The sequence below is a fragment of the Artemia franciscana genome, chromosome 2 (genome assembly GCF_032884065.1).
Source record: "Artemia franciscana chromosome 2, ASM3288406v1, whole genome shotgun sequence".
Classification (NCBI taxonomy): domain Eukaryota; kingdom Metazoa; phylum Arthropoda; class Branchiopoda; order Anostraca; family Artemiidae; genus Artemia; species Artemia franciscana.
In genome coordinates, this window is record NC_088864.1 from 3,630,359 (window position 1) to 3,645,974 (window position 15,616).

At 35.8% G+C, this 15,616-nt stretch overlaps 2 protein-coding genes across 10 annotated transcripts in view; one reads left to right on the forward strand and one right to left on the reverse strand.

Moving 5' to 3' along the window:
- Positions 1 to 4,939, forward strand: part of LOC136036080 (choline/ethanolaminephosphotransferase 1-like) — a 78,305-nt gene extending 73,366 nt beyond the window's left edge. For all 8 annotated transcript variants that reach the window (XM_065718060.1, XM_065718109.1, XM_065718101.1 and 5 more), the window contains one exon: positions 296 to 4,939. In XM_065718060.1, the coding sequence (XP_065574132.1) occupies positions 296 to 439 (144 nt within the window). In that variant the 3' untranslated portion in view covers positions 440 to 4,939. The remainder of the gene's footprint in view (positions 1 to 295) is intronic.
- An 8,755-nt stretch (positions 4,940 to 13,694) lies between these two features.
- Positions 13,695 to 15,616, reverse strand: part of LOC136036121 (DNA-directed RNA polymerase I subunit rpa2-like) — a 121,523-nt gene continuing 119,601 nt past the window's right edge. For both annotated transcript variants that reach the window (XM_065718142.1, XM_065718151.1), the window contains exon 21: positions 13,695 to 13,878. In XM_065718142.1, coding sequence (XP_065574214.1) covers positions 13,720 to 13,878 — 159 coding nt within the window. In that variant the 3' untranslated portion in view covers positions 13,695 to 13,719. The remainder of the gene's footprint in view (positions 13,879 to 15,616) is intronic.

Genomic DNA, 15,616 nt, shown 5'->3' on the forward strand with positions numbered 1-15,616 from the left:
AACACCTAGCCCAACCAAAATGCCCTCTCTATACATTAAATATTTAATAAAAATTTACCTACAACGTGGATTTCAATTCTGGCTAATTTTCTTCAAATACTGACAGGTGTAAACCGGTTATTGTCTGATCTGTAGATCCAAATTCTCGAGCGTGTACTATATAATACACAAGTACCCTTACATCTTTAATAAGTATCTTACTTGTTCATTCCAGATCAGTATTTTTCTGTCTATGATAATTCAGCCTATTTCTGTGTTTATATGACTGAATAATCGAAACGGATATTTTTTTTAGGTATGGGTCACTTTCGATTTCATGCGATACTCAATGAAAGTCTGCTACGAGCTGTGTGACTACTTCAACATTTATTTGTTTAAAATTAAGTCTCCTGATATAACCAAGAATGGCTCAATGAAAAAGAATGGCCACGCCCATTAGCTACTTTCTAATGAAGAATCTCTAGTTATGATTGGTTAATGACACTGCCTCGCCAATTGTGTAAATGAGTCGTTCAGTCTCTTGTTGAAATGAATAGAACAAGTTTATTTGCTTAGTGGGAATATGGAATAGGTAGGGTGAACATTGATTTGTATATAGTTTGATTAATGTGCTCGTACAATGAAGAAAATTTCAGTTGCTTACTGCAAAAAAGGGACATGTGCAAAAGTTGAAATTACGCAGCTGTGAGGATGAGCTCGGGAAAAACTAATAGCACACTGAGACAACACTCATCAAAAAGTAAATTGTAAAATAAGGGTGAAAATTAAGGAAAAAGTACCGTGAATAGAAAAAGAAATACTGGCTAGTGGTTAGGTTGAAGAATGACCAGTGGAATTTTAAAATGAAAACAAAAATGATATGACATTAAGACCAACTAAAATATATGATCAAATGACTAATATTAGTAATGAGGGGATAATATCTTGAATAATAAATAGGATAATAATCTGTTTCTATTGGTAATTCAGAAATAAATTAGTATATATTGAATATAGTATAGCCAATTTATAAAGAATATACTGTATAGACCATATAACATAGAATACAATATAGCCAGTAACACCTAACTAGAATATCGTTAAGTTAGATTACTATATCGTATATTTCTATGAAGGGATGAGAGCTGTAATAATAAATTGGACAACAACTTGTTATTGTGGATAATTCAAAAATAAATTATATCAGTAATGAAGAAATAATAACTGGCATAATAAATGGGACAATAATTTGTTCCTGTGGGAAATTCAAAAATAAATAGAGTGTATCCTGAATAGTATATAGGATATCCAGCAAGGCCAACTGCAATAGCATAAAATTTAATTACTATAACTTATATTAGTAATGAAGAAATAATTGCTGGAATAACAAATAGGACAATAACTTGTTCTGCGGGTAATTCGAAATAAATCTAGTCTATTCTTAATATTGTATATAGTACAGCCAATATAGCCTGTAAGACCAACTGAAATATCATAAAATTAAGTTGCTATAACTTATATTAGTAATGAAGAAATAATAGCTGGGATAATGAATAAAACAATAACTTTTTCTTTGGATAATTCAAAAATAAATATAGTATATCATGAATATTTTATATAATATAGCCAATATAGTATAGCCTGTAAGACCGAATGAAATATCATAAAATTAAATTACTACAACTTATATTATTAATGAAGGAATAATATCTTGAATAATAAATAGGACAATATCTTGTCCCTGTGGATAATTCAAAAATAAATATAGTATACCTTGAATTATTGAATGCCTAAGGCTATTATTGCTTATTTTGTATTTTATTAGTAATTTAATCTTTTATTTCATATATTTTGGACATGGTCTATTTCTGCAGTTTACAACTGGAATTAGAATTAATTTAATTGTTTATGTAGTACAAAGTAGTTCATCAAAATCCTTAGTAGAATATTATTTATTTTCGTAAATTTATTCTTGATGTATTTGTACTACAGCTATTTCTAACATTCGTTTTGTTCTGGGGCTTTTCCTCTTGAAATTCTAATGTTTTCTAAGCTTAAAAGTTTAATGCTCTCTAAGTTTTAAAAGCCGTATTTAAAATTCCGGTATCACACATCCAAGAACGTGGTCGGTCTAACTTTGCAAACAAGACTGTTTCCATATGATTACTATCTAAGTTACAAACCATGGTGAAATATTAAAGATTATGTGCCACCTCAAGTTAAATTTCAATCTGCACGGCTTCTATGTTTGTGAGAAAGAATAGTAAAGATTAAAAAAAAAGGTAGAATTAAGAATTGAAAATGTAGTGCCAATTATCATTCGTAAAGAACCTATGAATTGAGGGTAGGATGGGTCTGATGGGAAAATCATCCTTCCAATTTCCTATATTTACTCTCACCAGAAACCATTCTTTTTTTGGAATCTTACCCCTCGGTTCTATGCCCCTTGTTGAGTTTTCGCCGCCTTTGTCCCACTCTTCCGGTAGCCTTAGTGGATCTAAAACAAATGTATCGGTAGTCTTTATAATAAAGTTTGTAGAAGTGCAGCTTAAAAGTCTGGCTTTGCAATATACACCTTCCAGTGACTGTCAGTCGAAGTAGTTAAACGTTCGAATTCTTTTTATTTCAGTGAAATTCACTTGTTTAGTCGTAAAACGAACCTCCTTTCGTTTTTGAATCTCTTTTTGTAGCCAAAAGATTAATTTTACATTATAATTATTGCAGTTCAGTGTCCCGTTTGTTCTAACATAAATAATAAGCAATATCGCTTTAATACCTGATTTCATAACAGTTTTTGTTGTTTTGTTTTACTTCTTTTTTTGTAAATTCTTGTAAGTATGCCATTTTAGTTGTTGTATAAGCTTTAATTAATTGAAGAAATAAAAATGCAAAGATGCCCCCCCCCCTCTTATAAGATGGATTGCATAACAGTGCGTGTCTTAGTTGCAATTCTAAGTTCTTTTCCTTTTAGATGGAACAGAATGCTCTGTTCTGGTCTTTTTTTTATCATACTAAGCACCCAAGGCCGTATCCAGGTGAGAGGTAGAGGTTTCCCCTCTCCCGGAATTTTTGTCCGTGTCGTAAAAGCGTAACAAAAATGGACATAAACAAATTGTTGATGCGTTTTTAAAATTGTTTTTGCAAACCCCCTCCAAAAAATTATTCTGTATGCGCCCTTGCAAGCAGCTAATACTACTTAGAACCATTTATGTTGCTTAAAACACCAACAAAGCCTTTCAACTTGCCTCTCAGAAAGAGATACGAAATAGAATTAACAATTTCGAACTTGAGCTTAGGAGGTTAAATTGAACAGCAGAGTTATGTAGCTGAAATATGTTCGTAATATCTGTATTAAAAAATTGTGCTGATAAAATTTCGCTAAAGATTTATACCTTTCATTCCCGGACGACTTTTATTCTTTTTTCAGTTGGGTCTTCTCATCAGAAATAATTAAAGCTCTGTTTTTCCTAAAAATTTCCTTTACTTTTATTTTTTGATTTTCAATTCAGCTTTTTGTATAACTGAATGTTTTTCTCTTATATATTTAGACCTGACTTTATTTTTAAATTTAAGTTTATTGTTATTTCTAAAGCAGATGATTTAAGCGGTTTGATCCTTGCGTTACATTCAGCAATACTATTTTGGCATGTGAGTGGTGAGGATAAGCTCCCTATGAAATTAGACAGGCCCTAATTTACTAGAATAATGGTACACGTGATCTTTTATTTAAATGACGGCTATAAACACGTGATGTCTACCTAATTATTGTTATTTTTAAACACAAAGTTACATATTGTTTGGAAAGTTAAGCAACATTTTTGTTTGCCGTTCTAAGCCAAATGGACTGGCTGGTGTCAGGATAGCTGCTGTTCGTTATTAAGGCATCTTTTGCGCCTTTGCAAAAAGAACAGCCGTTTCCCAAAGGTGGAGTTTTTGAAACGTAAAAAAAAATTCACAAAAAATCTTGGTTAAAAGCGAATGTCACATGGGTGTATCCAGGCTTATGGTTCGGGCGGGGGGGGGTATATAAGAAAAATAAAAAAATATATTCATTTTGTTTCGTTTCTGCGTGTCGGACCGAGCTTTCGGGGAGGGGTCAAACCCGGTGACCCCCTCCTCCGAGAAATGGCTTGATAAGGTATATTTGTAATTGCTCGAACCGGGGTACGTCTGAGGAGCAATCATTAAAAGCTGTATTTGCAATTTTTTTGTAAAAAAAAAGTTATTCTGCGGAATGTCCAAGAATATATCTAAAGATTCAGATATGTTTCGATATAATAAAGAAAACTATGAGAAATGAAGCCATAAGAAGATTGTACAGGTACGTAATATTAAAAAGTATAAACTATCTGCTGCATGATGATACACTTTCTATATGGGATCACTTTTTAGGTGCTCTCACATATGCTTCAACGCGAAAAGGCTTCTCTAGCGTTTAATAATTGTAAATTCACCGTTATCTCCAACTGTAGTAGTTCCATATATATATTTTAGGTATCTTAATACACTCTTCTTGCAATCTTTATATTTTGATGTGGATCTCTTCGTAGAAAAGGCTTGGGGTGAACTAGCGGGTGCTAACTTTTGTGAAAGATTGTAAAATATCGAACATGTTTCACTTTTTAATATATTCTTCAAAACATGCCGTCTAGAAAACTATTACAGTTAAGAAAAAAATGTCTTTATCAGGCATGACGTGAAGGTTGATATAAGCGCAGATGTGCTGCATTTTGGTAAGTTGCCACGTCATTCTAACGATCCTTCATAGTGTCGCTGGTATGGCAGTAAAGACTATAAAGGTTATTTTGTTAATTTCCCACTGAGTTCTATAGGATTTCTTATTGTTGATAAGTGTCTTAAGGTTTTTTTCTGTATTTCTGGGGATGTTTTTAGCTAAATTTGATTTTGGGATGTTGAAATACTGTTGTTAAAAGATAAATAAAATTGAAACATATGATTATGCTGGCCTTTGATTTTTATTTAGTCATTGATAAAGGAAGAGTTTTAGCATTGCTTGAATTTTGTAGAACTCAGGGTAACTGTATAGTTGTTATACTTTCCTTCTATTTGGAGGGATTCGGGAGGGGTTAGAGGTGATCCCCCTAAATCGCCCAAAGAGAGCGGATCCAGTCCGGTTACGTCAATCCCGTATCTACTACATTTGCTTATTCTACCTACCAAGTTTCATCCCGATCTCTCCACTCTAAGTGTTTTCCAAGATTTCCCGTTTCCCCCTCCAACTCCCCCCAATATCACCGGATATGGTCAGGATTTAAAGTAAGAGCTCTGAGACACGAGGTCCTTCTAAATATTCAATTTGATTAAGATCTGATTACTCATTCGTAAGGTAATAATACCTCATTTTTTCAATTTTTTCTTTCCCTCCAGTCCCCCGATGGTCGAATCGGGAAAAATACTGTTATCAAGTCGATTTGTGCGGGTCCCTGACACGCCTAACAGTTTTCGTCGTCTTAGCACGTCCAAAAGCACCGAACTCGCCAAAGCGCTAGAAATCACCCCAACTCCCCCAAAGAGAGCGGAATCGGTCCAGTAATGTCAATAACGTATCTAGAACTTGTGCTTATATTTTCCGTAAAGTTTCAACCCGATCTCTCCGCTCTAAAAGTTTTCCAAGATTTGTTTCCCCCCTCCAACCCACTATGTCCCGGATCCGATTCGAGTTGAAAATGGAGTTCCGAGACATATCAAGTTTCATTAAGATCCGATCACCCATTCGTATGATAAACATACCTCAATTTTTACGTTTTCCAAGATTTCCGGCTTCCCCCTCCAACTCCCCCCAATGTAATCAGATCTGGCCAGGATTTAAAACAAGAGCTCTGGAGCACAAGATTCTTCTAAATATCAAATTTCATTAAGATCTGATCACCCGTTCGTAAGTTACAAATACCTCGTTTTTTCTTAATTTCCGAATTATCCCCTCCCCCAAAGAGAGCCAATACGGTCTTGTTATGTCAATGTATCTAGGACTTGTGTTCATTCCTTTCACCAAGTATCATCACGATCTCTCCACTCTAAGCGTATTCCAAGATTTCCGGTCTCCTCTAACTCCCTCAAATATCATTGCATCCGGTCAGGATTAAAAATAAGAGCTCTGAGATAAGAGTTCTTTCTAAATATCAAATTTCATTAGGATCCAATGACCCGTTCGTAAGGTAAAAATACCTCATTTTTTTCTAATTTTTCCGAATTAGGCCCCCCAACTCCCCCAAAGAGAACGTATCCGGCACGGCTATGTCAATCATGTATCTAGGACTTCTGCTTATTCTTCCCACCAAGTTTCATCCCGATCTCTCCACTCTAAGCGTTTTTCAAGATTACCGGTTCCCTCTCCACCCCCAACTCCCCAAATGACATTGGATCCGGTCGGGATTTTAAATAAGAGATCTGCGTCGCGAGGTCCTTCTAAATATTAAATTTCATTAAGATCCGATCACTCTTTCGTAAGTTAAAAATACCTCATTTTTTCTAATTTTTCACAATTAACCCCCCCCCCCCCTTCCACCAACTCCCTCAGAGAGAGCGGATCCGTTCCGGTTATGTTAATCACGTATCTAGGACTTGTGCTTATTTTCCCCACCAAGTTTCATCCCGATCCCCCCACTCTAAGTGTTTTCCAAGTTTTAGGTTTCCCTCTCCAACGTCACTGGATCCAGTCAGGATTTAAAATAAGAGCTCTGAGACACGATATCCTTCTATATATCAAATTTCATTAAAACCCGATCACCCGTTCGTAATATAATACCTCATTTTTCCGAATTAACTATACCCCCACTCTGCCCCCCAGATAGTCGAATCGGGGAAACGACTATTTCTAATTGAATCTGGTCCCTGATACGCCTGCCAAATTTCATCGTCCTAGCTTATCTGGAAGTGCCCAAACTAGCAAAACCGGGACAGACCGACAGAATTTGCGATCGCTATATGTCACTTGGTAAATAACTAGTGCCATAAATCCAAACCTTAAAGCAAACATTAAAATAAAACGAACTCTCTCTAAGCAAAGATTCAAGGGTAACTGGATAAAAAATACAATATTGAATGACATTTCAATCTTTTAATTTATGTAGAGCATTCTTTAAAGCTAATTGCTTACCAGGAATGATATAATCAGAGAGTCTGCTAGGTTGCAAAATATGGTTTTGCAGATGGATATAAAAACAATCGGAATTAAATAAGTTCATTATAAATGGGGCTTAGATAGGTTTCTCCAGTATCAGGGTTGTAGCGGTATTTAGCAGCCTAGTAAGAATCGATCACGTCCCATACTAAGAAATACCATAGCCTATAACTCCCAAAAATAATTTCAGATAAAAACAAGAAGTGTACAATTAGAAAAGTCTTGTCCGAAACCCCTATATTAGAAATTTAAAATCCCTTGGCTTGGAAAACATGAAAAGTGGTTGTAACCACGGTATTCTGCATCGAAGGCATCTTTTTTTCTTTCCGTTTTTTCTTTCTCCGCAGCTAGCGGGCACTTGAACATCATAGAGAGCTGTTTAATGGCTCATTTTAAAAAAAATCGCTACATATAGTGTCTTTTATAATTGATAAAAATTAGTTTTTAAAATGAAATCAATCTTCTTTATTAAGGCCGACCCTCGATGAATATATATTTTTTTCAATCGCCTCTCTGAAACCTTGCATGATACCTTTAAGGGTTGTAATAATGCAGTTGTTATCAAATAAAATGAACTGGTGTTGGTTGTCATAGACGTGTTTAGTCAAGCCCGAATTAAAACTTCTTTGGCATAGCTTCATCGTTTAAGGACCCATGTTCTGACAACCTCATCTTGAATTGTTGTATCTTTACCGCTGTTGAAAAAGCTCTGTGTTATATATAATTTTTAAAGTTATGGGTCGCCTCCTCCCAAGCAGCAGTGAATCCGGAATGAATCCAGTACCAAGAATCATTATTTTTTAAACTATCAAGAATCGCACGGGCAGCATTGATGAGTCTCCTCATCGCAGTTTTATACATGAAGATGCAGTTTTTGCCAAATACGAGGAAGGCGAGTTACATCTTGCCAAATAAGGTACAGGTCTATCAACTAGGCATATTTGGTTGATAATGAGGATGATGCAACTTCCTGAGTTAATATTTGAATAATTATTTTCTTGAATCTGGTTTCATAAGATGGGGCCCAGGTACCACCTTAGTAACACTTATGAATAAATTACATATTAAATTGCCAATAATGTATTTTGTAATTTTTTAGTCAAACAATGTCTAGTTTTCAAATGCTAACTTTATGATTGTCTAATCAGAGTGACGATTCCGGGCATACTTTGAGAAGACGGGCATACTTTCTTTCTAATGATGATTCTGCTAAAAGACAAAACCTATAGTTTTAGCATACAATACTTAATAATTAGTATTGATAAACACTTTTCAAAATAGTTTCTCATCATTTAAATTTTCCACTTTAGTATAGATGTGACGCTAAAATCAAGGAAAAACAGACGTGGGTTATTTTTCATCAACAGGTAGGACTATAGTGTGTACTGGGATGTCACTATAATGTGAGCTTCAATGCATCCTAACTAAAAAGAATCAATAAAAAGAACAAAATCGGAAACAGGTAAACTGCTGGTATTTATTCAAGAAATACTAACTGAAGGCCAACGCTTTCTTGCATTTGCAGCATTCTCATGAAAGCAGCTTAAAAAATTAAAAGTTCTAGTTGCCTTTTTAAGTAACCAAGAAATTGGAGGGCAACTAGGCTTCCTCCCTCGCTCTTTTTTCTCAAAATCTTGCAATTAAAACTATGAGAAAGCCATTTAGCCAAAAAATAAATAAATCCAAAAAAGCATGTTTTTGGCCTTTGATTTGTATTTAGTCATTGATAAAGGAAGAGTTTTAGCATTGCTTGAATTTTGTAGAACTCAGGGTAACTGTATAGTTGTTATACTTTCCTTCTATTTGGAGGGATTCGGGAGGGGTTAGAGGTGATCCCCCTAAATCGCCCAAAGAGAGCGGATCCAGTCCGGTTACGTCAATCACGTATCTACGACATTTGCTTATTCTATCCGCCATGTTTCATCCCGATCTCTCCACTCTAAGCGTTTTCCAAGATTTCCCGTAGGCCGGGATTTAAAGTAAGTGCTCTGAGACACGAGGTCCTTCTAATTATTAAATTTCATTAAGATCTGATTACTCATTCGTAAGGTAATAATACCTCATTTTTGTCCATTTTTTCTCTCCCTCCAGTCCCCCCGATGGTCGAATCGGGAAAGCGACTGTTATATAGTCAATTTGTGCGGGTCCCTGACATGCCTACCAGTTTTCGTCGTCCTAGCACGTCCAAAAGCACCGAACTCGCCAAAGCAATGGAAATCACCCCAACTCCCCCAAAGAGAGTGGAATCGGTCCAGTAATGTTAGTAACGTATCTAGAATTTGTGCTTATTCCTCCCGTAAAGTCTCATCTCGATCTCTCCACTCTAAGCGTTTCCAAGATTTCCCGTTTCCAAAATTTGTTTTCCCCCTCCAACCCACTATGTTCCCGGATCCGATTCGAATTGGAAATGGAGTTCTGAGACATAAGATCTTTCTATATATCAAGTTTAATTGAGATCTGATCATCCATTAAAGATACATCAATTTTCACGTCTTCCAAGATTTCCGATTTCCCCCTCAAACTCCCCCCCAGTGTAACTGGATCTGGTCGGGATTTAACACAAGAGCTCTGGAGCACAAGATTCTTCTAAATATCAAATTTAATTAAGACTTGTGTTCATTCTTCTCACCAAGTATCATCACGATCTCTCCACTCTAAGCGTATTCCAAGATTTCCGGTCTCCTCCAACTCCCTCAAATATCATTGCATCCGGTCAGGATTAAAAATAAGAGCTCTGAGACACGAGGTCCTTCTAAATATCAAATTTCATTGGGATCCAATCACCCGTTCGTAAGGTAAAAATACCTCACTTTTTTCCAATTTTTCCGAATTAGGTTTCCCCCCCCCAACTCCCCCAAAGATAACGGAACCGGCACGGCTATGTCCATCACGTGTCTGCTTATTCTTCCCACCAAGTTTCATCCCGATCTCTCACTCTAAGCGTTTTTCAAGATTACCGGTTCCCTCTCCACCCCCAACTCCCCAAATGACATTGGATCCGGTCGTGATTTTAAATAAGATATCTGAGATACGAGGTCCTTCTAAATATTAAATTTCATTTAGATCCGATCACTCTTTCGCAAGCTAAAAATACTTCATTTTTTCTAATTTTTCGAAATTAACCTTCCCCCCCCACTAACTCCCTCAAAGAGAGCGGATCCGTTCCGATTAGGTCAGTAACGTATATTGGACTTGTGCTTATTTTTCCCACCAAGTTTCATCCCGATCCCTCCACTCTAAGCTTTTCCAAGATTTCTCCCTTCAACTCCCCTCAATGTCACCGGATCCAGTCCGGATTTAAAATAAGAGCTCTGAGGGACGATATCCTTCTAAATATCAAATTTCATTAAGATCCGATCACATGTTCGTATTATGATACCTCATTTTTCTAATTTTTTCGAGTTAACTATACCCCCACTCCCCCCCCCCTAGATAGTCGAATCGGGGAAACTATTTCTAATGTAATCTGGTTTGGTTCCTGATACGCCTGCCTAATTTCATCGTCCTAGCTTATCTGGAAGTGCCCAAACTAGCAAAACCGGGACAGACCGACAGAATTTGCGATCGCTATATGTCACTTGGTAAATAACTAGTGCCATAAATCCAAACCTTAAAGCAAACATTAAAATAAAACGAACTCTCTCTAAGCAAAGATTCAAGGGTAACTGGATAAAAAATACAATATTGAATGACATTTCAATCTTTTAATTTATGTAGAGCATTCTTTAAAGCTAATCAAACAATTCGTGGTAACGAACTGTAGTAAGGAGCGACCCGGCTCAATAGTAACCGAAACTCTAAAAAAAATGGAATTTTGATACCAATAGTTACATAAAAAAAAAATCCTATCTTAATGCTGATTTTAAATATATAACTTTCATCAAGATTAGTCTTACCTATCAAAAGTTACGAGCCTGAGAAAATTTGCCTCATTTTAGAAAATAGGGGGAAACACCCCCTAAAAGTCATACAATCTTAACGAAAATCACACCATCAGATTCAGCGTATCAGAGAACCTTATTGTAGAAGTTTCAAGCTCCTATATACAAAAATGTGGAATTTCGCATTTTTTGCCAGAAGACAAATCACGGATGCGTGTTTATTTGTTTTTTTTTTCCCAAGGGTGATCGTATCGACCCAGTGGTCCTAGAATGTCGTGAGAGGGCTCATTCTAACGGAAATTAAAAGTTTTAGTGCCCTTTTTAAGGGATCCAAAAAATTGGAGGGCAACTAGGCCCCCTCCCACGCTCATTTTTCCCAAAGTCACCGGATCAAAATTCTGAGATAGCTATTTTATTCACCATAGTCGAAAAACTTAACAACGATGTCTTTGGGGACGACTTACTCCCCCGCAGTCCTCGTGGAAGGGGTTGCAAGTTGCAAACTTTGACCTGTGTTTACATATAGTAATGGTTAATGGGAAGTGTACGGACATTTTCAGGGGGATTTTTTTTGGTTTGGGGGGGGGGAGAGTTGAGGTTGGGGGGGGGGGCTACATGGGAGGATCTTCCATGGAAAAACTTCTCATGGGGGAAGAGACTTTCAATGAAGGGGGTGCAGGATTTTCTAGCATTATTTAAAAAAAACAATGAAAAAATAAATATGAAAAGTTGTTTTCTACTGAAAGTGAGGAGCAGCATTAAAACTTAAAACGAGAAGAAATTATTACACATATGAGGGGTTTACCTCCTCGTAATACCTTGCTCTTTAGAGCTAAAGTATTTTTAGTAATTTCAACTATTTATTCTATGGCCTTTGTGATTCAAGGGTCATTCTTATGGAATTGGGACAAAATTTAAGCTTTAGTGTAAAGAGCGAGGTATCGAAGAGGGGTGAACCCCCTCATATACGCAATAAAAACATACGAATATAGAAGTTCGGTACGTACGTTAATTCGTAAATTACGTATATTTTTTACTAATGAAAATGTTCGTACAAAATTAAAAGTTCTAGTTGCCTTTTTAAGTAACCAAGAAATTGGAGGGCAACTAGGCTTCCTCCCTCGCTCTTTTTTTCTAAAAATCTTGCAATTAAAACTATGAGAAAGCCATTTAGCCAAAAAATAAATAAATTAATATGCAAATTTCGTTTTAGTTATTTATGTCCGGAGAGCCAAGATCAAAACATGAATTAATTAAAAAACGTCCAGAATGTCTTCAACGCCCCGCTCTTTACGCTAAAGTTTTTTACTGTTTTGAGAGGTTTAGTTAAGAGAAAGAGTCAAACTTTAGCGTAAAAAGCAAGGCGTTGAAGAGGAAAAGCCCTGTCCGAAACCCCTATATTAGAAACTTACAATCCCTTGGCTTGTCTAACAAGGAAAATCCATTGGCTTGGAAAACATGAAAAGTGGTTGTAACCACGGTATTCTGCATCGAAGGCATCTTTTTTTTTCTCCGCAGCTAGCGGGCACTTGAACATCATAGAGAGCTGTTTAATGGCTCATTTTAAAGGAAATTGCTACATTTACTGTCTTTTATAATTAGTAAAAAAAAAAGTTTTTAAAATGAAATCAATCTTTTCTTTATTAAGGCCGGCCCTTGATGAATGTTTGTTTTTTTTCAATCGCCTCTCTGAAACCTTGCATGATACCTTTAAGGGTTGTAATAATGCAGTTGTTATCAAATAAAATGAACTGGTGTTGGTTGTCATAGACGTGTTTAGTCAAGCCCGAATTAAAACTTCTTTGGCATAGCTTCATCGTTTAAGGACCCATGTTCTGACAACCTCATCTTGAATTGTTGTTGAACTCTTCCAACATAGAAACAACCACAAGAAAAGGGATCTCTATAAACACCATCCCCCAAAATGGGGCTGGTTGTATCTTTACCGCTGTTGAAAAAGCTCTGTGTTATATATAATTTTTAAAAGTGTGGGTCGCCTTCTCCCAAGCAGCAGTGAATCCGGAATGAATCCAGTATCAAGAATCGTACGGGCACCATTGATTAGTCTCCTTGTTTTTCCCCAGGGTTATCTTACCGAGCCAGTGTTTGTAGAATTTTGAAAGAAGGCTTTTTGAAAGGAATTCACCATAATCAGTGCCTTTTTTCTGAAAGTTTTTAATTAGGTTACATCTGACGTTGCAACCATAAAAAGATAATATTAAAAAAAAAAAATGCAATTTTGACATAAAATACAGTTTTATACATGAAGATGCAGTTTTTACCAAATACGAGGAAGGCGAGTTACATCTTGCCAGAGAAGGTCCAGGTCTATCAACTAGGCATATTTGGTTGATAATGACAATGATGCAACTTCCTGAGTTAATATTTGAATAATTATTTTCTTGAATCTGGTTCATAAGATGGGTCCCAGGTCACACCATAGTCACACTTATGAATAAATTACACATTAAAGTACCAATAATGTAAACGCTTTTCAAACTAATTTCTCATCATTTTGATTTTCCACTTTAGTATAGATGTGACGCTAAAATCAAGGAAAAACAGACGTGCTATTTTTCATCAACAGGTAGGACTATAGTGTGTACTGGGATGTGACTAATATGACTATAATGTATACTATAATATCAGCTCCAATGCATCCTAACGGAAAAGAATCAATAAAAAGAAAAAAATCGGAGGCAGGTCAACTGCTAGTATTTATTCACGAAATACTAACTGAAGGCCAACGCTTTCTTGCATTTGGAGCATTCTCATGAAAGCAGCTGGGACAAGAACTTTAGTAACTTGACTCTCAGCTCCACATTGCCAACAGTAACTATTTGAAAATACACAGCCACAGGTAGAACAATAGAAGGCCTGTCGAAAGAAAAAAAATGTTAGAAATAGTACCGAAGAACGGAATTAGTCCAATAACTGAGGATATTATGGAAATTGATAAATTGAAAATTCCATAAAACTGAGGGTCATTCCAATTCATCAGCACTTAATCGAAACAATGCCTCTTTTGTTACTTAAAAATTCATTTGAGACTAATAATCTAAACAAACTAGCTACGGTGCGCTGCACAAACTAGCTATGGTAAAATTAACTTGTATTGACTTATATTGTCAATACAAGTATCACTTGTATTGAAAATACAAGTCAATACTTGTATCACTTGTATGAACAATCCAAATATCCCCCTTAAAATACTCCAAAGGGAATGCAATATCAATAATCTGCTTGAAAGTCATTTTGATCAAGTCGGAGATTTTCGATCTCTACTGCCTGTTCTATAATACCTGATGGTTGTATTACATTTGATAATATACCAAGCAATAAAACCCATTCCAAATGAAACTCCAAGCCAACTTTGTGGTGAACTCCTGTTCTAATCTTTGCAGAAACCTCCAATTCTGGCAAAAATCACTCCGGAGATCCCGCAACAGCAAAAATTGTCGCCAAAACGTCTGTGGCTAGAATTGCCTTCACTTGTTATACTGCGTTATATGCTAATTTTTAACTATAATTAGTCCCGTCTTTTAATCTTCCCATTTAACAGATTCTGCTTCCTTGACAAGTTATTTTGTTACCAATAAGATACACTTGACAAGTTTTATGAAGTTTACCACATCATATTCATGAATTTTGCAAAACTTCAAAAAGAATAGAGTAGTAAAATTTTGCTGCAATCGACTCAATTCAAAAGAGTGCAAAAACGTTATCACTAATAAATTTTTTTCTGTATAGAAGATAAAAAAGAAAGTCATTTTCAGATTCTTTCATTTTATTAACTATCAAAATTATCCATTTTTGAAAATACAAGATACCAGATTAGAAACCAAAAAGGATCATTTTTTAGATTTCTGGTAGGATTTCTAAGGTCCAGGAAAAGAGCAGCCATGAACAACCAATAGTTATTCAGGAAATAATTCTTGATCCCAAATGGGTAACAAAATTGAAGCTCAACAAAGCGAACTCGTATACTAACAGCAAGAAGTAGACCTTGAAACTTACTACACTCCAGTAGACATTCACGTGGTGATGAGGTACAACTACATACAAAAGCATGTTTTTAACGGTCCAAGATTGGTATAATTTCTAGCAGTATAACTTATAAAAATAAGGTTGTAATATATTCAAAATAGTAATTCACGACGGGTACTTGCAGTCCAACATGAGAATTGGCAACAAAATACCATGTGGTGTTGAAACAACTGCCACATGCGTCATAGCTGTTTTGAACACCTGCTACTATGTCTCACAGGAAAACAAGGAATGGGATTGAGGTCTGTTGTCTCCCAATCACTAGACTCGCAAAAGGTGCAGCTTTGACGATAAGATCGAAATTGGTCTTATTAAGTTTCTACGACAATCCCTCCTATACAAAATGACCATAACCGAAAATTATACAAGAGCAGAAGCACAAATAAACAAATAACAAACTCCAATACAAATAAACTAAAATTTAAGCCGCAGATTAACATAGGTCACTGACACTAAAAGAGTTACTTCAATGAGCACACCAAAATGATAGTTTTTGCATTTTCCATTGAGGTATTTTTCATGAGTGGGTATTTTCAGCGGGGGAGTATTTTCCGGGAGGAGGTATTTT